This window comes from Ornithorhynchus anatinus, chromosome X1 (genome assembly GCF_004115215.2).
Source record: "Ornithorhynchus anatinus isolate Pmale09 chromosome X1, mOrnAna1.pri.v4, whole genome shotgun sequence".
Lineage (NCBI taxonomy): Eukaryota > Metazoa > Chordata > Mammalia > Monotremata > Ornithorhynchidae > Ornithorhynchus > Ornithorhynchus anatinus.
In genome coordinates, this window is record NC_041749.1 from 110,202,705 (window position 1) to 110,228,228 (window position 25,524).

The 25,524-nt window shown below is 56.4% G+C and overlaps 3 protein-coding genes across 4 annotated transcripts; all 3 read right to left on the bottom strand.

Annotated features, from left to right (window-relative positions):
- Nucleotides 1-34: 34 nt before the first annotated feature.
- LOC114806430 (afadin- and alpha-actinin-binding protein B-like) lies at nucleotides 35-10,709 on the bottom strand. Of its 2 annotated transcripts, XM_029050534.2 has the most exons (13): nucleotides 10,052-10,709; nucleotides 9,384-9,496; nucleotides 9,094-9,240; nucleotides 8,171-8,281; nucleotides 7,743-7,878; nucleotides 7,417-7,492; nucleotides 7,131-7,281; nucleotides 6,818-6,908; nucleotides 6,477-6,604; nucleotides 1,277-1,441; nucleotides 1,038-1,161; nucleotides 499-649; nucleotides 35-281 (listed from the first exon to the last, which is right to left on the bottom strand). In XM_029050534.2, the coding sequence occupies exons 1-13, from the start codon at nucleotides 10,083-10,085 to the stop codon at nucleotides 203-205; spliced, it is 1,506 nt and encodes a 501-aa protein (XP_028906367.1). In that variant the 5' UTR covers nucleotides 10,086-10,709; the 3' UTR covers nucleotides 35-202. The 2 variants fall into 2 exon arrangements, with proteins under 2 accessions (XP_028906367.1, XP_028906371.1); XM_029050538.2 differs by lacking the exons at nucleotides 1,038-1,161; nucleotides 1,277-1,441.
- Nucleotides 10,710-11,714: 1,005 nt separating this feature from the next.
- LOC100084584 (caseinolytic mitochondrial matrix peptidase proteolytic subunit) lies at nucleotides 11,715-14,882 on the bottom strand. Its single transcript, XM_029049762.1, has 7 exons — nucleotides 14,823-14,882; nucleotides 14,463-14,564; nucleotides 14,166-14,237; nucleotides 13,984-14,080; nucleotides 12,886-13,073; nucleotides 12,558-12,663; nucleotides 11,715-12,277 (listed from the first exon to the last, which is right to left on the bottom strand). The coding sequence occupies exons 1-7, from the start codon at nucleotides 14,838-14,840 to the stop codon at nucleotides 12,096-12,098; spliced, it is 765 nt and encodes a 254-aa protein (XP_028905595.1). The 5' UTR covers nucleotides 14,841-14,882; the 3' UTR covers nucleotides 11,715-12,095.
- Nucleotides 14,883-17,046: 2,164 nt separating this feature from the next.
- TGFBR3L (transforming growth factor beta receptor 3 like) lies at nucleotides 17,047-25,501 on the bottom strand. The gene is given in 9 exon segments (XM_039910286.1): nucleotides 17,047-17,072; nucleotides 18,246-18,395; nucleotides 18,477-18,534; nucleotides 18,612-18,639; nucleotides 18,641-18,753; nucleotides 19,105-19,389; nucleotides 19,554-19,703; nucleotides 20,895-21,073; nucleotides 25,381-25,501. Coding segments are annotated over 9 exon segments (1,110 nt in total).
- Between the last annotated feature and the right edge of the window lie 23 nt (nucleotides 25,502-25,524).

The window sequence follows — 25,524 nt, forward strand, 5'->3', positions numbered from 1 at the left end:
CGGTGGGGTAGAAAAGCAGGACCCGGGGCGCAGCCACGATCCGCAGAGGAGCGTTCGGTCTCTTTATTGGGTACAGAGGGTTCGAGGGGCTGAGAAAACAGCCTCCCCGCGACCCCGGATTTAAAATTAAAAAAAAAATCCCAGCCTCCCCCCCTCCCCCCCCCAAGCCCCAGACTTTCCAGCCGAGCGCAAGGGCCTGGGGTCACAGCGCACCATCCAGAAAGGTCCAGGGCGGGCGCAGGCCGCCCCCAGCCATGTATCCAGAGCGGCCTAGGGGAAGCCTGGGGAGAGAAGAGAAGGAGAATCCAGACTGAGCTGGGGTTACCAGCCTCCCGCTCCCTCTCACCCTTCATTCATTCGATAATATTTCTCGAGCGCTCACTGGGTGCTCTGTACTGAGCGCTCGGGAGAATATGACACAACATAGACACACTCCCTGCCCACAGCGAGCTCGCAGTCTAGTGGGGGAGACAGACATTAATATAAATAAATGATTACCTGCCCCCTGGAAGATGGTGGAGTGCAGAAAGCTCAGCTCCCCTGGGAGTACCCACAGAAAGGCGCCCAGATGGGCTGCTGCTTCTCTTTCGGAGAGCTGCGGCTGCACCCGGAGGGGGAGGGCACGTTGGACCCGGCTCCATTTCTGGGGCTGATCAGAGAAGGGACCAAGAGAAGGAAAGGCATCCCAGTGAGGAGCCGCCCGGGGAGGGAGAAGGCGGCCTAGTGAAGCAAAGCAGCATGGCCGAGTGGGTAAAGCACAGACCTAAGGAGCCAGAGAGACCTGAGTTCTAATCCTACCTCTGCCATTTGTCTCCTGGGTGACCTTGGGTAAGTCACTTAACTTCCCTGTGCTTCAGTTACCTCATCTGTAAAATGGCGTGAGGCTTGTGTGGGGGAGCGACTGTGTCCAACCTGATTAGCTTCCATCTTCCCCAGTGCTTAGTAAAGTGCCTGGCACATAGTAAGTGCTTAACAAATACCATTAAAAAAAGAAGGGGGGGTTAAGGAACAAAGATGGAAAGACCCAGGAGACTCACCCTGGGCCTCAGGGGGGGCCAGGCCAGGTGACAAGGTCTCTGATGATGCAGCTGGGCCAGGCATGGAGCCCCCGAGAAACTGCTGCTTTAGGAACAGGGCCCGCTCCACCTCAAAGTGCCGGCGCTGGAGAGAGAGAGAGAGAAGGGGAGGGAGGGCCACTGAACTCAGCCTCCTCCCACCGCCATAGGCCAGACCCTACCTCCCCTTGGCACCCTGCCCCCACCAGCTCCCTCCTCACCTCATGCCCTAGTCTGATGGCTGCCTCTGTAAAGCGGTGCCTCTCCACTGCAAAGTGTGCCTGCTGTTGGGCAAAGAGAGCCCGGGCCTCCTGCAACCTCTGCTGCTCCTCAAGGAAGTAGGAGCCCTGGAGTGCGGTTGGCAGCTCCCCCTGGCTCAGCTGCTCCTACAGGGCAGAGAGGGTGGTTCTAGTGCCAGACATGGAGGGGGCCCCCTCCCCACTGCCTCAAAAGGTCCTGTCTCTGACCTCCACCATCATTCCCATCCCAGAGCTTACACATTTCCCCCTCATGCCTTTCCTCCTAGATCCTTTTTGATTCTTTGCACTTAGAGGAGCAAGGGCACAGGAAGTCTGGGGCTTAGACTGGAGCCCAAGCCTCGGCCCCCTCCCCTACTTGGGCCAGTCATCAGCCTCCTCTCTGACCTTTTTGCCTAATAATAATAATAATAATGTTGGTATTTGTTAAGCGCTTACTATGTGCCGAGCACTGTTCTAAGCGCTGGGGTAGACACAGGGGAATCAGGTTGTCCCACGTGGAGCTCACAGTCTTAATCCCCATTTTACAGATGAGGGAACTGAGGCACCGAGAAGTTAAGTGACTTGCCCAAAGTCACACAGCTGACAAGTGGTCGAGCCGGGATTCGAAATAATAATGTTGGTATTTGTTAAGCGCTTATTCATTCATTCATTCAATAGTATTTATTGAGCGCTTACTATGTGCAGAGCACTGTACTAAGCGCTTGGGATGAACAAGTCGGCAACAGATAGAGACAGTCCCTGCCGTTTGACGGGCTTACAGTCTAATCGGGGGAGACGGACAGACAAGAACAATGGCAGTAAACAGCGTCAAGGGGAAGAACATCTCGTAAAAACAATGGCAACTAAATAGAATCAAGGCGATGTACAATTCATTAACAAAATAAATAGGGTAACGAAAATATATACAGTTGAGCGGACGGGTACAGTGCTGTGGGGATGGGAAGGGAGAGGTGGAGGAGCAGAGGGAAAAGGGGAAAATGAGGCTTTAGCTGCGGAGAGGTAAAGGGGGGATGGCAGAGGGAGTAGAGGGGGAAGAGGAGCTCAGTCTGGGAAGGCCTCTCGGAGGAGGTGATTTTTAAGTAAGGTTTTGAAGAGGGAAAGAGAATCAGTTTGGCGGAGGTGAGGAGGGAGGGCGTTCCAGGACCGCGGGAGGACGTGACCCAGGGGTCGACGGGGTATGTGCAGAGCACTGTTCTAAGCGCTGGGGTAGATACAGGGTCATCAGGTTGTCCCACGTGGGACTCACAGTCTTAATCCCCATTTTACAGATGAGGTAACTGAGGCACAGAGAAGTGAAGTGACTTGCCCACAGTCACACAGCTGACAAGTGGCCGAGCCAGGATTCGAACCCATGACCTCTGACTCCAAAGCCCAGGCTCTTTCCACTGAGCCACGCTGCTTCTCTAATAATGTTGGTATTTGTTAAGCGCTTACTATGTGCCGAGCACTGTTCTAAGCGCTGGGGTAGACACAGGGGAATCAGGTTGTCCCACGTGGGGCTCACAGTCTTAATCCCCATTTTACAGATGAGGTAACTGAGGCGCAGAGAAGTTAAGTGACTTGCCCACAGTCACACAGCTGACAAGTGGCCGAGCCAGGATTCGAACCCATGACCTCTGACTCCAAAGCCCGGGCTCTTTCCACTGAGCCACGCTGCTTTTTCATAATGTTGGTATTTGTTAAGCGCTTACTATGTGCCGAGCACTGTTCTAAGCGCTGGGGTAGACACAAGGGAATCAGGTTGTACCACGTGGGGCTCACAGTCTTAATCCCCATTTTACAGATGAGGTAACTGAGGCACCGAGAAGTTAAGTGACTTGCCCAAAGTCACACAGCTGATAAAGTGGCCGAGCCGGGATTCGAAACCATGACCTCTAACTCCAAAGCCCGTGCTCTTTCCACTGAGCCACGCTGCTTTTTCATAATGTTGGTATTTGTTAAGCGCTTACTATGTGCCAAGCACTGTTCTAAGCGCTGGGGTAGACACAAGGGAATCAGGTTGTACCACGTGGGGCTCACAGTCTTAATCCCCATTTTACAGATGAGGTAACTGAGGCACCGAGAAGTTAAGTGACTTGCCCAAAGTCACACAGCTGATAAAGTGGCCGAGCTGGGATTCGAAACCATGACCTCTGACTCCAAAGCCCGTGCTCTTTCCACTGAGCCATGCCTTCTGTCTCTCCCCTCTCCAGTCCATACTTCACTCTGCTATCCAGATCGTTTTTCTACAAAACCACTCGGTCCACATCAAGAACCTCCAATGGTTGCCCATCCAGCTCTGCATCAAACAGATATCCCTTACCATCAGCTTTAAAGCCCTCAATCAGCTCACGCCCTACCTTACCTTGCTCGTCTCCCACTATAGACCAGCCCCAACACTTCTCTCCGCTAACGCCAACCTCAGCCTCGTCTCTCTCACCCCCAACTCATTTGCCTACATCCTCCCTCTGGCCTGGAACTACCTCTCCCTTCACATCCGACAGACAGCTGCTCTACCCATATTCAAAACCCTCCTAAAAAAAAAAAAAATCATGTTTCTTATGGTACTTGTTAAGCACTTACTACAGGCCAGGCACTGTACTAAGCACTGGGGTGATACAAGCTAATCAAATGTTGGAGACAGTTTATGTCATGAGGTAACAGGCACAGAGGAAGTGAAGTGATTTGCCCAAGGTCACAAAGCAGACAAGTGGTGGACCCAAGATTAGAACCCAGGTCCTTCTGACTCTCAGGCTTGTTCTCGATTCACTAAGCCTCACTGCTTCTCCTAGGAAGTCTTGCCTGGTTAACCTCTCTTTTCCCCACCCTATTCACCCTCCTTTCTGCTAACATCTCCTCCAGGAAGTCTTTCCTGGCTAATCTTTCTTCCACCTTGTTCGTTCTCCTTTCTACATCGCCTATGGACCTGGGTCTATACCCCTTAAAAACACTGTGATACCCCACCCCCAGCCCCACCGCAACTATATCCACCTCCTCATATTCTGTTGCTTCCCCTAGCTGTATATAATTTTAATGACCGTCTCCCCCACTAGATGGTAAACATCTTGAGGGCAGGCATCGTGTCCTCCTCGACCTCACAGCTGCCTTTGACACTGTCGACCATCCCCTTCTCCTCCACACTTTATCTCACCTTGGCTTCACAGACTCCGTCCTCTCCCGGTTCTCCTCTTATCTTTCTGGACGTTCATTCTCAGTCTCCTTCGTGGGCTCCTTCTCCCCCTCCCATCCACTAACTGTAGGGTCAGTTCTCGGCCCTCTTCTGTTCTCCATCTATACTCACTCCCTTGGTGAACTCGTTCGCTCCCACGGCTTCAACTATCATCTCTATGCAGATGACACCCAAATCTACATCTCCTCCCCTGTTCTCTCCCCCTCCCTCCAAGCTCGTATCTCCTCCTGCCTCCAGGACGTCTCCCTTTGGATGTCTGCCCGCCACCTAAAACTCAACATGTCTAAAACTGAGCTCCTTATCTTCCCTCCCAAACCCTGTCCTCTCCAACTTCCCCGTCACTGTGGACGGCACGACCATCCTTCCCGTCTCACAGGCCCGCAACCTCGGTGTCGTCCTTGACTCGGCTCTCTCATTCACCCCACACATCCAATCCGTCACCAACACCTGTCTCACCTTCACAATATCACCAAGATCCACCCTTTCCTCTCCATCCAAACTGCTACCTTGCTGGTACAAGCTCTCAAAATATCCTGACTGGACTATTGTGTCAGCCTCCTCTCTGATCTCCCTTCCTCCTTTCTCTCCCCATTCCAGTCTATTCTTCATTCCGCTGCCTGGATCATCTTCCTACAGAAACGCTCTGGGCATGTCACTCCCCTGCTAAAAAACCTCCAGTGGTTGCCTATCAACCTTCGCACAAAACAAAAACTCACTCTTGGCTTCAAAGCTCTCCATCACCTTGCCCCCTCCTACCTCACCTCCCTTCTCTCTTTCTACTGCCCACCCCGTACACTCCACTCCTCTGCCGCTAACCTCCTCATGGTCACCCATTCGTGCCTGTCCCACTGTCGACCCCTGGCCTGCGTCCTACTGCTGTCCTGGAATGCCCTCCCTCCTCACATCCGCCAGATTAACTCTCTTCCCCTCTTCAAAGCCCTACTGAGAGCTCACCTCCTCCAGGAGGCCTTCCCAGACTGAGCCCCCGCTTTCCCTCTGCTCCTCCTCCCCTCCCCGTTCCCCCACCTGCCCTCTGCTCTTCCCCCTTCCCCTCCCCTCAGCACTGTGCATATTTATATATATTACCCTATTTATTTTGTTAATGATATGTAAATCTCTATAATTCCACTTATCTTGATGGTGTTGTTTTGTTCTGTTTTGCTTTGCTGTCTCCCCGGTTTAGACTGAGAGCCTGTTATTGGGCAGGGATTGTCTCTGTTGCCGAATTGTACATTCCAAGCGCTTAGTACAGTGTTCTGCACATAGTAAGTGCTCAATAAATACCATTGAATGAATGAATCGTGTCTACCAACTCCATTGTACTATACTCTCTCATGTTCAGTACAGTGATCTGCAAAGAGTGCTCAATAAATGCTATTGCTTGATTGATAAAGTCCTGCCGCTGCCTGATCCGGGCTTAGAATCCAGGCCCCTCCACCCCCGCAATGCTCTGAACACTGTCACCGTGACACAGGCAAATCCAGAGCAACTACCTCCCTGACCCTCACCGGCATGCCTCTCCCTAAGATGACCCCAAACCCAGGTATCCTGTACCCCAGCTCAGAGTTCTTCCCACTCAGGGGGCAGGGGAAGGACACGCAGCTTTCTCCTACCGATCACTCAGTGGTTCTTATCTAGCACTTACTGTGTGCAGAGCACTGGACTGATCCCGTGGGAGAGTACAATGACAGAATACCTCGATCCAATCCCTGCCCTCAAGGAGCTTACAATCTAGTGGGGGAGACAGACATTAGGATGAACTAAAGGTAGGGGGAAGCAACCGGGTATGTACATAAATGCTGTGGGGGTGGGGGAGATCCACGGGCATAGGTGATGCAATTGGAAGGGAGAATGGGGTGGGTAGATGAGAAGTTAGTCTCAGGGAAGGCTTCCTGGGGCGGTAGGACTGTGAAGATGAGAACAGTGGTGGTCTTGGATAGGAAGGGGGAGGGAGCAAGGGGCCCATTCTCCCCCTGCCTCCCACTCGCTCACCTGGAGACAGCGCTGTTGCCATGAGATAAGCTCTCTGCTCTGCTTAATCTCCTGCCGCAGCTGGGCAATCTCCTTTTCGTGATCTGTGATGCTGATCACTGGATGCTCACTGGGCGATTCCTCTGGGACTAGGGGGAGGAGGATGGAGGAAAGGGCTGAACTCTGCCCCCTCACCCCTGGCTAGGGGAGCTGATCTGGAACTTGGACACTTGGAATGCAGAAGCCACAGGGGCTGGGTCAGGAACCACGCTTAGTGGCCTGGGCACACAGCCGGGGCTCCGGGTTTGGTGGGGGGCCAGAGTCGGGCAATACTGGGGGCTGCGGTGACAGGGGAACCTTACCTTGTCCCTTGAGCTTCTCCATGTGACTTTTGAGGTGACACCACTGCTCCCACACTGTGTCACCCTCCCCAGCACCAGCCAGATCCCCTTCCTGGGGAGGAGAGGGAACAGAGGTAGGTGATGTGTGATTTCTTGAGGGCTCAGCCCCAAACTCCCTGCCTCTCCAGTCCTATCTGAGTTGGGGCCAGGGCCGGGTGTGGGGGGTGGGGAGGCGGGAGGTTAACAACTGGCTCTCCCAATTGGCCTGGAACTTTAGTAGGGAAGGGACCAGAGCAAAGTCCTGACTGGCTTCCTCCCTCCCTCCCCCACTCACAGCAGAGTCTTCCTGTGAAGCACCCAGGAACTCAGTCATGTCCTGCTGCAACCGGCCCTGCAGCCGCCTCAGCTCCTCATTCTCCCGGGCCAGCTCGGCCACCTGCCGTTCCAGATTCCCAGTCACCGTCCGGAGCAGCTCCCCTTCCTTCCTGCAAGAGAGACGCACCAAAGGCAGGGGAGAAGACAGAGGCCACCCTCTCATCCTCCCCAGCCCTGACCTGCCTTTGGTTCCTACCCATCCCAGGCAGGTGACCCTCCCTGCTCCTCCAGGTCCCCCTCCTCACTTGCCATCAGGTCGCCCAGTTCTCCACGTGGCCCGTTTGCCATCTCCACGGGTCAGGGTGTTGAGGATGTCTATGGCTGGGGGGGAGAGGTGGAGGAGGGGAAAGAGGCTGAGGGAGCCTGAGGATCTGTTTTTCAAAATCTCCCAAGTAGGAGAGGAGGCAGTGATCGGTCTGGGATGGATAAAGTGGTCTCTAGGACAGAGCCCCTTAGACCTTCCAGGGTCCTGCTGCTCTCTCACCTGCCCCCCTTCCCCAACCTCCACTTCATGCCCAAGTCCTCGCCCATGTCCCCCAACTTCCCACCGCTCCTCCCTGTCCCCACTCACTCCCCCGCCGTTCCTTCCGCTCCCCTAGGACTATCTGCATCCGTTCCTTGAGGCGCCCCAACTCCTGCTCCTTTTTCTTCAGCTCGTGGCCATGCTGGGCCCCCCAGCTGCTCAGCAGCAGCTTCAGCCGGGCCACCTGTGGGTTACAGGGCACATCTCACACGTTCAGAAGCAGGGAGTCCCCGGGCTCTCTCCCTCCTCGTACCCCCATCCCCACTTCAACAGGAAGTGGGGCAAGCCCTCTTCAGGGAGCAGATCTTCTCCCTTTAGACTGCAAGCTCACCGTGAGCAGGGACGTATCTACCAACCCTGTTATATTGTACTCTCCCAAGAACTTAGTCCAATGCTCTGCACACAGTAAGGGCTCAGTAAATACCATGGATTGGTTGATCTTGATGGGGAAGAAGAGGGAGGAGCCCCAGTCTCACCTCCTCCCTCTCCCTCCCCAGGGTGTTTCTCAGCTGCTGGTTCTGTTCCCGTAGTTCCTGCTCCCGAGCCTGCACAGCTTCAATCTGCCGCTCGCATGACTCCACTTGAGCCTGGGGCCGAGCAGAAAAGTGGGGAGAGCCGTTGGGGTCCCTGACCCCCTTTGCTCCCACATCATTCATTCATTCATTCATTCATTCATTCAATAGTATTTATTGAGCACTTACTATGTGCAGAGCACTGTACTAAGCGCTTGGAATGTACAATTCGGCAACAGATGGAGATGATCCCTGCCCAATGATGGACTCACAGTCTAAACGGGGACTTATTTACCGTTACTTTCTGTCCAGTAAGCCCAGAGACAGCTGGATGGCCCAAGCCCCCTTTTGCCTCCTTTTACGATGACCTCAGTCTCATCTCCTCTGACCTGGCTTCTCGGGTCATTTGCCAGACCCCCCTCCCCTCGTGCTCGAGCTCCATGGTTCCCCTGACCTCTCTCCCCGGCCATCTCACACCTGCCGCATGTCTGTGTGACCTTGGGCAAGTCACTTAACTTCTCTGGTCCTCAGTTACCTCATCTGTAAGATGGGGATTAAGACTGTGAGCCCCCATGTGAGACAGGGACTGTGTCCAACCTGATTAACTTCTTCTCTATTGCAGTGCTTAGAACCGTGCTTGGACATAGTAAGCACTTGAGTACCACAAGGGTTACTGTCTCCCCATCTGCACTTGTGGAGTCTAAAATGGGTCCAAGTAGCCTCAACTCACATCTGAATCCCCTCCCCGGACAACCAATTAGCTCCCCAGACCCCTCCCTTCAAACCAACCCCCAACTCCAGCCAGTTTACAGAGTCTGGGGTAGGGGTGAGGGCAGCCCAACTCTTCTCCTCCCCTACCACACTTCCCCCCCAACCAACAGCATCACCTTGAGCTTAATCTGCCGGCTCCTCAGACAGTCCAGCTCTCCAGCCCTCCTCGCCTCTTCCAAGCTGCAGCCCAGGCGGTCAAAGGGGTCACGGTGGGCCTGGAGCAGGGCCTGGATGAGCAGGGGCAGCCTCCGCGTGCTCCCTGCCTGTTCGAGAAGGCTCTGGCTCAGACAGGTGGGGTGGACTGAGGAAGGTCTGAACCCCATGGGACAGAGGCCAGGGGTGCTGAAGAAACAGGGCCGGGCAACCGAAAGGAGTCTCCCCTGGCCCCTGGGCCCAGCCCTCTTACCTCATCCAGGAAGGAGCCCCAGTCCTCCAGTTCCAATTTATAAAGGGAATCCCAGCAGGGGTCTGCGGTTTCAACTGAGCCCCAGAGGCAGTTGCTGAGGCGCTCCTGGTTGTCTAGGGAGTGAAAGAGCGGCAGATAGGGCCATTGCCAGCAAGCCCCCCACGCCCATCACAGGGCACATTATCTCTCCCCTGGCTGTCAGCTGGGGCGAGCAAGAGCCTCTAAGCAGTGTTCAGCTCACCTGCACCCACAGTCCTTTCTGACTACCATGTATCGCTTGCTGCAGCAATTAGGACTGTAGGGAAAGACCCTGCAAGGCTCTGGTCTTGGCAATCATCCACACTTGAAGGTGCCCTTGAGGATGGCTCCCCGCCTCCCCTTTTCATTGCAGTGCAGATCTTGACCTCCCAGCTCGGTCTCGGACTGACCTACCCAACACCTCCATTCTCTCCCCAGAGAGAAAGGCAACACCCCACCTCCCTCGGCCATAAGAAACTGACCAACAGGCCCCGCCATCAGCCCTGAATTGGGGGTGTGCAGCAGGCTCCCCAACACCCCCAAGCTCAACTCAAACCCCCACACCAAGATATGAGAGTTTGCACCCCCTTAAGGGAGGAGCAAGGGCAGAAATGGGGTAACAAGGTAGGGTGGTGCTCCAGCACCCTTACCTGCAAACAATACCTTCTCTGTCTCCAGATCCATGATACCAAAAGACAGTGAGCAAGGTGAGAGAGATGGGGAAACAGTTGCTGGGTAAAAACCACTTCTGTGTCAAGGGCAGCAAAGGAGAGAGCAGGGAGAAGTGGGGTGGGGGTTATAGGCTTGCTCCACCCAGTCAGTAGACTCCCTTCCCTCAATTCCTGGAGAACGAGGAAGACTTCTTGGCCAGCTCTACTGGCCTCCAAAGGAGGGGCAGAAGCCAGCCCCGGCCCTTCTGACCAGCCCTCACTTCTTCCATTGGCCACTGCTCCAGAGATGAGGGAAGATCAACCACTCAGCTCCAGGGGAACAAGGCCAATTAGGCAGGGGAGGAAGCAGCTTCCTCCCCCACCTGTCCTCTCTTCCCCCACTTAAACAAGCCACAGCCCAGCCCCCTGAGACCTAACCCCTTAGCCTCTTCTTCGTCCCTGACTTAGCCAACGTTGGATCCCAGCATCCTGGGTTCCATCCTGGTTTCTGGAACCTTTCAATCTGGGACTTGGTAATGATAATAATACAACCTTAATAGCCACAGCAATGTGTTATCTGAAAAACAGCAGGGTCTTGTGGAAAGAGCCCCAGGCCTAGGAGGCAGACATCTGGGTTCTCATCCCGGCTCCACCCCTTGCCTCTTCTGTGATCTTGGGCATGTCCCCTCAGTGCTCTGGGCCTCAGTTTCTTCATTTGTCAAATGGAGATCAAATATCTGTTCTCTCTCCTACTTAGATGGTGAGCCCCACCTGGGGCAGGAAATGGGTCCCAATGGACTGTCTTCTATCTACTCCAGTCCTCAGTGTAATGTTTGGCACACAGTGAGTGCTTGGTAAATACCACTTTTTTTTAATAGTATTTATTCAGCACTTATTGTGTGCCAGGCACTGTACTAAGCACTGGGGTAGATAGAAACTAATCAGTCAGCCATATTTATCAAGTGCTGTGTGCAAAGTACCGCACTAAGCACTTGGGAGAGTACAATATAATAATAAACAGACACATTCCTTGCCAACAACGACCTTACAGTCTAGAGGGGGAGATGGACATTAACATAAATTACAGATATATACATAAATAACATGGGGCTGAATAAAGGGAGAAAGTCAGGGCGATGTCAGAGTGGGAGAAGAGGAAAGGAAGGCTTAGTCAGGGCTTAATCAGGTTGGACACAGTCCATGTGCCATCTGGGGCTCAGTCTTAATCCCCATTTTACAGTTGAGGTAACTGAAGGCCACTGAGAAGTGAAGCGACTTATCCAAGGTCACACAGCAGACAAGTGGTGGAGGTGAGATTAGAGCCCAGCTCTTTCTGACTCCCAGGCCCATACTCTTTCCACTAGACCACACTGCTTCTCATGTTAAGTGCTTATTGTGTTTACTGTGTGCCAAGCACTGTGCTAACCACTGCAGTAGTTACAATACGATTGCATCAGATACAGTCCAAGGGCCCCAGACAGAGCCTCTGCCATGTTTGGGGGAGAAGGCCATTCATTCATTCATTCATTCATTCAAGGGGAGAGTGGGGCAGCTCAGCTCCAAGAAGAGGCCCACCCACGGCAATCTGGCACAGAGCAGAAGGGAGAGGTGGGGCTTCCTGGAGCAGCCAGGTGGGAAGGGGAGAAAAGAACAGACAGCAGACTCTGAACAAGACTGAAGTTTTAATTTACAAACAACATTCAGTGAACACCGACGAACAAGTGCCTTGGGCCTGGATTCCTCCTGCCCCGCAAAGCCCCCTGAAGTACAAAGCTAGAAAAATAGATCTTTTCCGAAGCCAAGGGGGGGGAGCAGCAAGTCCCACGGGGACTGTGGTCCCAAGGGTTTTGGAGGGGTGGGAGGTCTCTCTCCCCTCCAGCACCAGCACACCTGAGGACAGGTGAATGACCTTCACTGCTGTGGGGCACAGGCATCTCTCTCCAGGGGCTCTCTCTCTCTCTCTCTCTCTCTCTCTCTCTCCCTCTCTACCCCAGCCCGTGCCATCCAAAGGGAGGTAGGGGTCCCCTTCCTGGCGATACCAGCTTTAGGAGACAGCGGGAGCAGGCCCGGGGGTGGAAGCAGGCTCGGGGGTGGGCGCCGGATCTTTCTGCACCAGCTCGGGCTCGTCCTCTCCATCCTGCGGCGGGTGGACAAGCACCTTGTCCAGTATGCCGAACTCCTGGGCTTCCATGGGACTCATGTAACGGTCCCGTTCCATCGCAGACTCTGTGGGTGAGGATAGAGGATGGGAACGTTGCACTGGGGTCATGGGGGTGGGAAGGGGGTTGGACCATCATCCATCTGCCCTCCCCACCAAGGATTGTGTCCACCCCTCCCCACCAGCCAAGACCCGGTAGAGTGAAGGCCTAGCCTCCCTGGAAGCCAGACCAGCTACTGGGACCAGTCATAAGACCAGCCTGGGCCAGGGTCAGGGAGAGTACGTTGGGCAGGGCCAGCTGTCATTCTGCCCTAACCGGGAAGGAGGCCTGTTGGTCCTGGCCCTCACCTATCACATCCAGGGGTTGTTTGGTGTGTTTGGCATAGATGCCATACAGCTGTTTCTTCAACTTCATGATCTCCTCGGCCTGGATGGCGATGTCAGTGGCTTGGCCCTGTGTGTTGAGAGGGAAAGGGGAGCTGGTGAGACAGAGGCAACCAATCCCCCAACACCCACCTTCCTACCCCTAAGCGGGGTCAGGCCCCATGTCCCCCATCCTCATCCACGGCATCGTCGGACGCCAGGTGGGCAGGGCCAGCTTTTCCTGCCACCGGTCAGTCTCCCTCCCCCAGCTCCCCTCCCCCACCTACAGGGTGTCCCCTGGCCCTGGGCTCACCCGGGCCCCTCCAGAGGGCTGGTGGATCATGATGCGGGAGTTGGGCAGAGAGTGGCGCATGCCTGGGGAGCCAGCCGCCAGCAGCAGGGAGCCCATGCTGGCTGCTTGCCCCACGCACCAGGTGCAGATGGGATTAAGAATGTACTGCATGGTGTCATAGATGGCCAGGCCAGACGTCACCACACCTCCTGCGGGCCAAGGAGAGGGAAGCGGGGGCTCTGGACATACCATCCCCGAGCTGTTCTCCCAGGCCCTGCCTCCTGCTCCCCCGACCGCTGCGGTCCCCCGATGAATGGCGCTCCGAGTTCATCCCCATCACTCCTCCGAACGTGCTCTCTCCCCACAACCAGAGGCCGTTCCAGAGCATGCCCCCTTCTCAAAGGGCTCCTTGTCTTCCTCCAAGTCATCCCTCCCACAGGGGGCCATCTCCCGCCAAGTTGCTCCTTTAAGGCTCCCTGAGCCGGCCCCCTCCAGGAAGGCCACCCCGATTGAAACGCTTTCCTTCGTGGAGCCCCAGCCCCCACCTCCCGGTCACAGTGGCATTTGAACTGCCAGGTCTACCGGTGGGCCAGCCATCTTACCTTTGTCCTTGAGGAATCCCGTCTCATCACCAAATGACTCAAAGAGAGGACCTGGTCGGGGCCTACCTGTGCCTGGCACTGCTCAGGGTAAGTGAAACAAAAGCAGTCTACCGCTCCCTGGGAGCGGACTCTCGGAATTGGGACCGAGTACGGTGCCTGGCCCTCTAATAGCCAGAAGCAATGCGGCTTAGTAGAAAGAGCCTGGGCCTGGGAGTCAGAGGAAGTGAGTTCTAATCCTGGCCCCGCCACTTGTCTGCTGTGCGACCCCGGGCAAGTCACTTAACTTCTCTGTGCCTCGGTCACAGCATCTGTAAAATGGGGATTAAGACTGTGAACCCCACGTGGGGCAACCTGAATGCCTTGCATCGACCCCAGTGTTTGGAACGGTGCTTGGCACGTAGTAAGCGCTTAACAAATGCCATTATCATTACTATTTTAATACGCTCTGGGCCCCGGCAACATTCTAGAGAGGCACAGGGTAGGAAGCTGGCTTCTGAAGTGGCCACTGGGCACTCACCGGGACTGTTGATGTACATGTGGATGGGCTTCTTGTTGCTCTCAGACTGCAGAAAGAGCAGCTGGGCGATGACCAAGCTGGCTAAGCTGTCATCGATCTAAGGGGAGAGGGGCTGGGGTCAGAGAAGAAGGATGGGGTGGAGTAGGGCGAGTTCGGGGGGAGGAAGCTGCATGCATACTCACCGGACCCATGACACAGATAATGCGTTCTCGGAGCAGGCGGGAATAGATGTCATAGGCACGCTCTCCCCGGCCCTGAAGGAGAAGGGAAAGAGGGGAGCCGGAGGGCCAGCGAGTCAAGGGGTGGGGCGAGGGAGCACGGGGAGCCCTGGGCCATGTGCGGCAGGCCCCGGTTGGCAAGGCTGGGGTCAGCCTGACAGAAGGGTGGCCGGGGAGAGGGGAGTGGGGCTGGACTGAACCAAAGAGTACGTGGGGATTCCCTCGCTGCCTCCCCTCCTGCCCACTGTCCGGGCTCCTTACGGTTTGCTCCACGACGATGGGGATGAGGGGGCGGGCCCAGGCCGTTGACTGGTGCAGGCCTCGGAGTGCCAGGTTCGCCTGGCAGCTCAGCTGGAGCGGCCGCTGTGAGGCGGGGGAAACACGAAGAGGGCGTCCTGGGGCTTCCTTTCCCTAATCGGGGGGCCCCAACCCCACACTCTCCGTCCCTTCGTGCCCGTCCTGCCCCTCTCGCCCCCACCTCCCCGGGCCCCTCGCCCCTGGAAGCCTTAGGGGCCGCCGCTTTGGAGACGTCTCTCCCCCTCCCGGTCGCCATTCTCCGGGTGGGAGGGGGGGCATTTCCTTGCCTGACGCCCGTCTCTTCTCGGCCCCTGAGCCCCTCACCGCTATGGTGGCCCACATCTTGCCGCACCGTCCAAGGGTGACCTCGCCGCCGCCGCCGCCGCCGCCTCCTCCCTCCCCCCGCCCCGGAAGTGATTCCCTCTTGCCGCCCGCCGGAGCCAGACTTCATTTCCCAGCGGGCCGTGCGGGGGAACGAGAGCGATTTGAGCGTCTTCAGATGGTCCGCCCCCTCTCCCCCCTTCGTTCCGCTCTCTCATTTCGGGTGGGTCTGAGGGTTCCTGAGCTTCCTCGTCTTCGGGGGTTGCTACTGGTATCTGGAGAAGCAGCGTGGCTCAGTGGAAAGAGGCCGGACTTGAGAGTCAGAGGTCATGGGTTCGAATCCCGGCTCTGCCACTTGTCAGCTGGGTGACTGGGGGCAAGTCACTTCACTTCTCTGGGCCTCAGTTCCCTCATCTGTCAAATGGGGATTAAGACTCTGAGCCTCACGAGGGACAACCTGATTACCCTGTATCTACCCCAGCGCTTAGAACAGTGCTCTGCACATAGTAAACACTTAAATACCAACGTTATTGTTCTTGTCTGTCCGTCTCCCCCGATTAGACTGTAAGCCCATCAGAGGGCAGGGACTGTATCTGTTACCGATGTGTACATTCCAAGCGCTTAGTACAGTGCTCTGCACATGGTAAGCGCTCAATAAATACTATTGAATGAACATTATTATTACTATTATCACACTGGCTGATCCCGGCCTACAGAACTGCCACCTTCCTGCCCCAGGAATCTGGGTCAGTGCCTCCTCTGGGGGACCAGGACCCCATCCCACCGAACTGCTTCAGCTCCTCGGGTGGGGACTTAACCAGGAGCGAGGGGGAGTGGGTAAGGCTTCCCTTTCTTGTTTTCTCTCCTCCCAACCCGGGGTCACTTCGGCAAGATGGGCTTTCTGAAGAGCGTTTAGGGTCTCCCGAGCAGGCCCCAGTGAGAAGCAATGCGGCCTAATAATAATCACAACAATGATAGTACTTGCTGAGCACTTACTGTGTGCCAGGCAACGTTCTAAACACTGGGCTAGATACAGCCCAGTGTGGGCAGGGATCGTCTCTCTTTATTTCCTAATTGTACCTTCCTTAGTGCAGTAATCAGTACACAGTAAGCGCTCAATAAATACGATTGATTGAATGAATGAATACAAGTTAATGAGGTTGAACACAGTCCCCATCCCTCACGGGGCTCACACTCTTAATCCTCTTTTTATAGGTGAGGTAACTGAGGGCCACAGTAGTTAATTGACTTGCCCAAGGTCACACAGCAGACACACGGCAGAGCCGGGATTAGAGCCCAGGTCCTTCTGACTCCCAGGCCCGGGGTCTATCCGCTAACCCACGCTGCTTCTCCCTGGATAGAGTATGGGCCTGGGAGTCAGAAGGACCTGGGTTCTAATCCCACCTCCACCACTTCTTTGTTGTGTGACCTTGGCCAAATCACTTCACTGGGCCTCAGTTACCTCCTCTATAAAATGGGAAATAAGGCCGTGAGTCCCATGTGGGTCATGGACTGTGACCACCCTGATTATTTTGTATCTATCCCTGTGGTTAGTACAGTGCCTGGCACATAGTAAACACTTGACAAGTACCATTTAAAAAAAAAACACAACACGAGAGAGAAAGCCCGGCCAGTCGTGCCGTTTTTCAGGTGCATTTCGGTCTGCTTGGCATGTGGGGGGATCAGGGCAGGGGGGAGACACGACGCTGCGGTGCCAGTCGATCGCTTCACCTCTCCGCCCTCCCATCCCCGATCCCCGAAGGAGCCAGATGGCGCTCAGCGTGGGACCCCGATTTTATTGCTTTGTAGTGAGGGCCCAGGGGATGGGGCACTGATCCTGGGATCATCTTTGCCTCTGGCCAGGCTGGGCTCCGCTCTACAGTTTGCGAGAAGAATAATAATGTTGGTATTTGTTAACCGCTTACTATGTGCTTAGCACCGTTCTAAGCGCTGTGGGGGAGATGCAGGGTCATCAGGTTGTCCCACGTGAGGCTCACAGTCTTCATCTCCATTTGCCAGAGGAGGGAACTGAGGCCCAGAGAAGTGAAGTGACTTGCCCACAGTCACACAGCTGACAAGCACCCATGACCTCTGACTCCCAAGCCCGGGCTCTTTCCACTGAGCCACGCTGCTTCTCTAAGACGACAAGGGGATCGCCCTGTGTCGTTTCTCCTTCTCTCAGGTTAACCCTGCCCCCTCTTCTCAGGGCACAGGCTCTCCACTACCTTCAGTCCGAGGACTCATTGAGCTGGCCTGGAGTGGGAGGGTTCCGAGGAGCCAACGGGGGGGATGGCAACGAGGCGGAGAGCTGAAAAAGAGAAGTTATGGCGTGGGGCAAAGTGAAGAAGCAGCGTGGCTCAGTGGAAAGAGCACGGGCTTGGAAGTCAGAGGTCATGGGTTCGAATCCCGTCTGTGCCACTTGTCAGCTGTGTGACTGTGGGCAAGTCACTTAACTTCTCTGTGCCTCAGTTCCCTCATCTGTAAAATGGGAATTAAGATTGTGAGCCTCACGTGGGACAACCTGATGATCCTGTATCTACCCCAGCGCTTAGAACAGTGCTCTGCACATAGTAAGCGCTTAACAAATACCAACATTATTATTATTATTATTATTATTATTAATACGCTCCGCCGCCTGCCACTTTGGCTCGCCCCCATCTTTCTCCGCACCCCCTGGTGGCCAGAGGTGGGACTGCAGTGGCGCCTCTGCAGTCCCCGCCCGTCTCCCATCGCCTACCCTCCCAAAGTGAGGGATTAAAATAATAATTATAATAATGGTACTTCTTAAGCGCTTACTATGTGCCGATCGCTGTTCTAAGCACTGGGGTGGATACAAGTTAATCAGGTTGGCTTAAAATGGGGATTAACTGTGAGCCTCACGTGGGCCAACCCGATTACCCTGTATCTCCCCCAGCGCTTAGAACAGTGCTCTGCACATAGTAAGCGCTTAACAAATACCAACATTATTATTATTATTACAGTCCCAATCTTGATCCCCATTTTTTTTACAGATGAGATAACTGAGGCACAGAGAAGTGAAGTGACCGGCCCAAGGCCACACAGCAGACGAGTGGTGGAGCCGGGATTATTAATAGTAATAATAATGATGTTGGTATTTAAGTGCTTACTATGTGCAGAGCACTGTTCTAAGCGCTGGGGTAAATACAGGGTAATCAGATTGTCCCACGTGAGGCTCAGAGTCTTAATCCCCATTTTGCAGATGAGGTAACTGAGGCACAGAGAAGTGAAGTGACTGGCCCACAGTCACACAGCTGACAAATGGCAGATCCGGGATTCGAACCCATGACCTCTGACTCCCAAGCCTGTGTTCTTTCCACTGAGCCACGGGATTAAAACCCATGACCTTCTGACTCCCAGGCCCGTTCTCTGTCCACTACGCCGTGGGTCCCCTGCCGCATACTATACCTGTGCGGATGTGGATGAGGATGAGCCCAGCGGAGAGAGCAGCGCCCAGCACAAAAGCCGACACGGTGATGCCCACTACGGGGGCCAACTCCAGTCCGTGGGAGACGGGGGAGGATGGATCCTTGCGTAGGACCCCCTCCTTCGGCCAGCCTGGGGGGCAGATGGGCCTCGTTCCAGGAGCAGGAAGACCCGCAGCTAGGAGTGTCACCGGCTCTGGGTCCTACCTCGGACCTTGCTCTCCCCTCAGATCCCAGGTGTCCTGGACTCCAGCCCACTCCCCTTCCAGAATCTAGGCATAGACATCCCGGCCCTCAAAAATCTGGAGGAAGAGGAGGAGGAGGAGGGAAGGAGGCTGTGGGGTCTCACCCAGGGCAGGCTGGCGGGAGGCCCGGGGAGGCCAAGGCACGGTGACGATGATGGGCTGGGACAGAGTGCGCGGGTTCCGGCCTCGCCCCCAAGACTCCTCGCTCTCTTCCTCGCTGCTGCCACCATCCTTACAGGCCTCATCCTGGGAGAGACACTGAGATGGGGCTGGGAATCAGTTGGCCGCTCTTCCCGCCACACTCCCTCCCACCCCGCAGCCTCCTCCACCCACCTTCAGCCCACTCCCAGTCTGCGCTAATCACTGTGGTGGCATTTGTGCCGTGTTCACTATGTGCCGAGCCCCAAACTAAGCTCTGGGTCAGATACGAGATGGTCAGGTCAGACACGGTCCCTGCCCCATGTGGGAAACTCTGCTTTTCCGACTGGCTGAGGAAGTGGAATCCAGGTGGCCGCATCCCGGCCCTCCTCTCCCCCCAGACCCCCGGCGTTCGGGTCCCCAGCCTCCCCTCCCTTCTTCCCTCCCTCCCTCCCAGACCGGCGGGGGCTGGTGGGGACCGTGTGGGGCAGTGCCCTGGTAGCAGAGCCCCAGCTGGCAGTGCAGAAACTGCACGGAGGCGTTGAAGAGTGGTCGCAGTCGGAAGCTGAGGCGGGCGCGGTATGGGGCTCCAGGGGACGCCGAGAAGAAAGTCACGGAGGGCTCTGCCGGACAGCCTCTGCGCAACACCAGGAAGGGGGAGTGCCGGGCTGGGTCCGAAGAGGGTGACACGAAGCAGAGGCGCAGGGAGAGGCCCTGGTTGGGGGAGGGCCGAGCCAGGGCAGCCTACGTGGAGAGAGCCAGCTGGCAGTGCGGGATGCGGGGGTCTTGGCCCCGAATACCCCTCCCCCCACCCTCGGTCTCAATAATCGCTCCAGTGTCAGAAAAAACACTGCTTGTCTGACCCCCCTCCCCGCCCCCGGTGTCATTGCCGCAGTGGCGGGGGTCACCTCCACAAAGACATGGCTGTCGGCGGGCACAGTGCATGGCCCAGGGAGCTTGTGAAAGGCGTCAGAGCCGTAGACCTCCAGGCTGAAGAGTGGGCGGCGGGGCTGGGGATGTTGGGGGCCCCTGGCCAGACTGGGTGGGGTGCAAGCAAACTACAAGGGAGACAGAAGAGAGAGAGGCTCCCTCCCTTTGCTGCCGTTTTGGATTCCCCAGTGAAGAACGGCACCCTGCCGTGCTGACTCCAAACTCCCCGGCAAGGGGAAGGGGCAGAAAGAACTCCAAGGTGGGGTTGGAACCCAGGGGTCCCTTTCTCCTTAAAGAGCTATCAAAACCACCCACCACCCCCCACCCCAGACCCAATCCTGGCCTAGCAGCTGGCTGAAAGCCAGGAATTCCATCCCTCAGCTCTTTGACTGCCCACCCTCCCCACAAGTCCTTCTCACATTAATAGTGTGGACTCCATCCTCTCCTGGGTGTGGCTCGGGACCGTCGCCGGGGGACAGGTGGCTGAGACGGACCTCGGGGAAGTGGGATAGGTTTCTTCCTGGCTCCAGATTCTTCTGACTTTGGTTGGGTTTCCCTACCCAAGGCCCCTGGACCATCACAAGGGGACCTTCCCCTCTCCAAGGAGTCGAGACCTCACGGTCTACTTTCTGCATCTCAGCAAGAGGGACACCCCCCCACACCTCCCACCCCCTGCCACACACACACACTCCCTTCCCCCTGGCTTACAGTGTTGTGGTAGAGGGCAGGGTCTCCCTGGGCCTGAGTCCCACAGCCATTCAGGGGGGTCTCCAGGTAAAAGTGGCTGTGGTTGGAAGTGGCGGCACACCTGGGATCAGCCAGGGAGACCTGTGTGGGGAGCAGTCCCTGGGCCTGAGCCCAGAGAGGGAGATGGAGGGAGGAAGGGAAAGAGGGAGGGGAGGGATGGAGGGAAGGAGGAGTATCCAGATCAGAGGGCACAGGCAGAGCTGGCTTTGATGTGGGTTAAGGGGGATGATGGGGTGTTGGTTCAGATCCAGGAAGGTGAAGAGACTTCAAGGAAAGAGTCCCACCCTGGGAGTCAGAGGGCCTGGGTTGCAATTTTGGCTCCATCAGTCGCCTGCCTTGTGACCTTGAACAAGTCGCTTCACGTCTCTGGGTCTCAGTTTCCTCAACTGTCAAATAGGGATCCAATACCTGTTCTCCCTTCTACTTAGATTTCAGCCCCGGTGGGACAGGGCTTGTATCTACCCTAGCGTTTAGTACAGTGCTTGGCATATGGGAAGCGGCATATAGGAATATACCACGATTCTTATTATCTCTTAGTTTAGCTGGTTGGGGAGCGAGGGGTGGTCTCTCACCGCCAGGATGTCCTTGCTTACGTGGGCCACCAGCCTATCAGAGTAACAGGTAACGGATATAGCATCATGGGGCCCACCCTCCATCAGCCGTCCCACCAGCCTCCGCCACTCCTCTCCCGGAATCTTGGGGGCCGCCAGGGAGCCGGAGGGCGGCTGGGACGTCTCCCAGGTCTGGGCAACTGGAGATACAGATGAGAGAGAGAGGCAGGTAGAAAGAGGAGTTGCTTGTTAGGGCTCTGGTCAGCCCCAAAGACCCCGTGTTCCTGCTCCCTGCCACTGCTTCCCCAGATCCCACTCCCTTTCTAGACCCCTTCCCCCCCCCGCACCTCCACCACGCCCATTCCTGAGCTGCCTTTGAGTCCCCCCTGACCTGTAGGGATGGGAGAGCAGGGAGATAGCGGGGGGACGACGACGACGACGACGACAGGGCATGGGGATTCTGAGACCGAAGGCAAGTTGGGCAGGGGACAGGGGGACTCTGGGAGGCAGGAAGTCCGGCTTCTCTTCAGAGGGTGAGGAAGCAGTGAAGCTGGTGCACCCCTGGTCAACCCCGGCCCCCTCCTCATCCTCTTCCCCAGCACCTACCTGTCCTGCCTGGCATGGGGAGGAAGAGGAGAGAGGAGAGGAGGAGGAGGAGGAGAAGGGTCGGTTCCAACATCCTGCTGACCACAGAGGCAGGGAAGTCGTCTGGGCTGCCAAGGGTAATGGGATGGACCACCCTCTTCCCCAACCCTGTGACTCCACCCCAAGGCCCGCCCTCTCCCCCCGCCAGCCTCTATCTAGGCTAGGCACCTCTCCCCGCTCCCATCCACTCAAAACAGTCTTCTGTTGCTCTGGAGATCAAACCACTGCAGGATTCCAGGGAGGTGGCCTTGAGGACCCAGGTGGGAGGGGAAAAGTAGTAGAGGTGCTCTCCAGGCAGGAAGTGGAGCTGGGGCTGGGCAGGGGGCAACCCCACCCCCGCCCCCCTGGAGCCGGCTAGGATAACTGCAGGATTCCCCCTGCACCACGAAAGGAAGTACATGTATGCTTTTCAGGATCTGGTCCTGTCCATTTCTCTGCCCCCTCCTAGAGTGGACCGGGGGGGGGGGGGGGGGGGGGGGGGCCGGATTTTGCAGCAAAGGAGCTGTGGGAATTGGGGGGAACCTGGGTCAGGGGGTTACCCAGCTGAATTCTGTTCCCTGATCTCTGGGCACTGGGCAGGGGGCAACTCCTTCACCCCAGCCCTTCTGGAGGGATCCAGATCCAGGCTCCAGGGCGAGGAGGCTCTGGGGAGAGGAGAAGGAAGAGTCAGACTGAGGGGGGAAAGGGACTTTCCCCCCATCTCTATTAGCCGCTGGGCACATGCTCCCGGGGACTGGCTGGGGCAGAAGCATGAGATGATGTGTGCGCCTGTGCAAGTGTAGCTTCACCCACCCAGCCTGGACCATCTCGTGGGGACCCCAGTGTAACCATGGGCAGCCGAAACCCAAGCTGACTTTAGCAGCTGTGGCCCAAGGCCATGGCTGCGGGGGTGTGGGCTGGAAATGGTGCCACTGGCCCGCCTGGGGTATTAAGGGTTCTCAGCCTGGCCTCCGGAGATCGGACATGGCTCCGGGAAGGAGATTAGCAGTGTCGGGGCTGCACCTTCCCAGAAAGGGAGGAAAGAAGGGCCAGGGCTTGAGCCCTCACCTCCCCACAGACGGCAACCGCGTGGTTCATGCCGCCCACCCGCCCCCCCGTCCCATCCCCCACTGGTCCTGCAGCTCTGGGAGTTTGACCTCTTCCCAAACAAGACCCCAAAGGAGCAACCCCTCCTAGAGAGGCTGGCTGGCGCTGGCCAGGGTGCGAAGTTGGGACATATTCCTCTGCCCCCTCCCGGCTCCCACCCACCCCCTTCCCAGCAGACAGGGGCCCGTGTTGGTCCAGAACACACAGCTGGGGAAAGAGGGAGGTTTTTATTTTCAAGCTTCTAAGAAGGGTTTACAAACAACGGATTTTTTTTTTTTTGTTTTTTAAAAAAGGGGAAAGAGAGCTGCTCGGGGGTGCCAGTCCAGCCCCTCTGGTATCCTGAGCAGCCTGAACTGAAGGAGGGAGGGGCCCCGAGGCTCTCCCTACTCTAGCCCTGCTTCTCCTGAGCCACGTCTGGGGGGAGAGGGGGAGGGAAGGGAAGGTAGGCACCCCAGGTAGAGGGAAGACACGAGGCGCCAAGAAGGGAGGGTCGGGAATCAAGCCCAGGCCTCTGAGAAAAACCTCTAGATGGCCCCTTCCAGTCGCCAGCCCCCGCCTTGATAGAATGAGGCTTAAAAAACAAACAAAACAAAAAACAAACCCAGGGAAGGGAGGCCAGGGAAAGCAGGACACCATGGGGCCGGGGGGGTGGGGGGGTGTTGGGGAGGGAAGCAGAGCGAGCCTGAGGGGTATCAGCTCCAGAGGTGCCAGAGGAGCAAGACACCGGCCTTTTCCTCACAACGCTCCAAAGGCCCAGGAGGGACGGTAGGGGAAGAGGGACCCTGGCTAACACTGAATGGGGGGGGAAGGGGGGGCGCGACAAGGCCAGGAGCAGGTACACCCACCCACCCACCCATCCACCCACTCACACCCACCCAAAACCACCCCCCCCCCCCAAAAAAACAAAAAAAAACCCCAAAAGCAGGCAGCTATTAAAAAAAGGCCAAAGCTGGCCCCGAGACCTTGCAACTTTGTGAAAGTCATTCCGACTGGTGCTGTCACTGGTAAAGGGGGGGGGGGGGCGGGGGCGGGGATGTGAGTCCAGACCTTTTGTGGGATGGAGCGCAAACTCCTGTGGCCCCCAACCCCGATCTACATCCCCACGGGCAGACCAGCCCCTCAGGGGGTCCTGGCAAATCGGGGCTCTCCAACACCCCATCCCAGGGATCCCGGATGCAGAAAGAGAACAAGCTGGCTTTTCCCTTTCAGTACAGAGCAAAGTTAACTCCTAATATTTAACATGCGGATTGTTGTAAATATAATAATAATAATATATAATATAGAGAGAATATAGTGAAAGGCTAAGCCTATATTTTATCAGCTAAATCCACCTAGTTTCCTCACCTTTGGTGTTGGTTGGCTTTGTTGGTTGTTTTGGGTATTTTTTTTTTGTGGTTTTTGTGTTTTTTTTTTGTTTGTTTTCCATTTGCGTGGCATGCATCACCAAAAACATCATTATGAAACCCTGTCTCCCCTGAAGCCCGAGGCACCAGAAGACAAGGACAAAACCTCTCTGGGGAAGGCTCAAGGGACCCGGCCCCCCCGCCCTCCCCAGCTGTTCATGAGTCAAATGTTTGGAAAAAAAAAAACACCAAAAACAATAACAATAAGAAAAAAATGCATTAAAACTGCATTTTCCTTTTGTCTACAGAGGCCGGGGAAAGAAATCCCACCTAAGAGGCAGTCAAGGTGGGAGGGGGAAGCCGGCCGGAATGATTTTCTGGTTTTTCCTTCGGCCTGGTGTGGAAGCCCAGGAGAGACTCGTCCCTGAAGACTGGCCGGGGGGACGCCGGGGGGGGGGGGGGGAGAGAAGACACACATGGGAATGGGGGCGGGGCAGCCCCCAAACAGGCTGGTGATGTTGCCAGCACTGAAGGGAGGAATCCTGGAGATGTGGGGTGCTAGCTGAGTTGTCATTGGCCCGCATCAATTTCCCACTAGTCTGTAAACTCTGTTGGCAGGGATGGTGTCTACCAACTCTCCCAAGTGCTTAGCCCAGTGGTCTGCAGTCGACATTTACTAACCACTGACTGAGGGCCTGGGACTGCCCCTTCTTTGGGCCCCACTCTGGGGATGTTGGAAACTGTGAAGCTGCGACTGGCATGGGACCCCTAGTCTCCCAAAACCCCCCACCCCCCAACTTCCTGCACCCTTCTCCACTTTCCTTTCCCCTCTGCATCACGGCCTGCTCGACCCTTGACCCAAGCTCTTTTCAAGCTCCCCGCCGTTCCCTACTTAACTCTTGACTCCCACCCAAGCTTGTCTCCACCGGTCCTATCTCTCCCTTGCCCTGATCCTGCCTTCCCGGAGGATCCCAGCCCCTCCCCGGAGCTCCGGCAGAGACCCTCCTACCCCTCAGCTCTTGCTCCACCACTTCCTCACACTGACCTCACCTGCCCCTCAGTCCCACCTGCTTCTCCCTACCTTTCTCCGACTTTCCCAGCCCTCCGACCTAAATCACCTGCTCCCACCCTCCCTGCTGGCCCACCTCCCAGTGCTAGAGTTACCGGCAGGGCCTCAATGCCAAGGCCCTCACCGGGGCCCGGCCCTGGCCTCTACCCAGCTGTTGCAGGGGGACAGGGTGGGGGGATTTGGCAGATTCGGGATCCAGGCAGCTCATCCCAGGGGCCCACCTCAAGAAGAAAGGGAGGGACTGCCCAGAAAACATCAGCCCACAGATGAGCCCTGTTCCAGTCCCCTCAGGGGGAAGGGGATCTCGGAGGGAGAGAAGACCGGCCAGGTTCAGGGGCAAGTCTCTCCTGCACCAGGGACCCACCCAGCCACCAGCCCAGCCCTGTCAGGGTCTTCCCGGCTCTCAAGCCAAAGCAGTGGGCAGAGAGAGGTGGGAGCTGCCGGTGCCACAGCGCCAGGAGTAGGAAGAGTGCGCTCCAGCCCATTGTCCCCCACTCCTCGTGGCCCC

Excerpts from the sequence above, each read along its gene's own strand:
- LOC114806430 (XM_029050534.2), bottom strand. The coding sequence starts at position 10,085 with ATGGATCTGGAGACAGAGAAGGTATTGTTTGCAG. Across the intron at positions 7,282-7,416 it reads ACTGGGCGACCTGATGGCAA|GAAGGAAGGGGAGCTGCTCC; the intron begins GTGAGGAGGGGG and ends TCTCTCTTGCAG. Across the intron at positions 1,442-6,476 it reads GGCAACAGCGCTGTCTCCAG|GAGCAGCTGAGCCAGGGGGA; the intron begins GTGAGCGAGTGG and ends TCTGCCCTGTAG.
- LOC100084584 (XM_029049762.1), bottom strand. Across the intron at positions 12,664-12,885 it reads AGCCCTCTGGAGGGGCCCGG|GGCCAAGCCACTGACATCGC; the intron begins GTGAGCCCAGGG and ends CTCAACACACAG. Across the intron at positions 12,278-12,557 it reads ACAACCCCTGGATGTGATAG|AGTCTGCGATGGAACGGGAC; the intron begins GTGAGGGCCAGG and ends CCTCACCCACAG.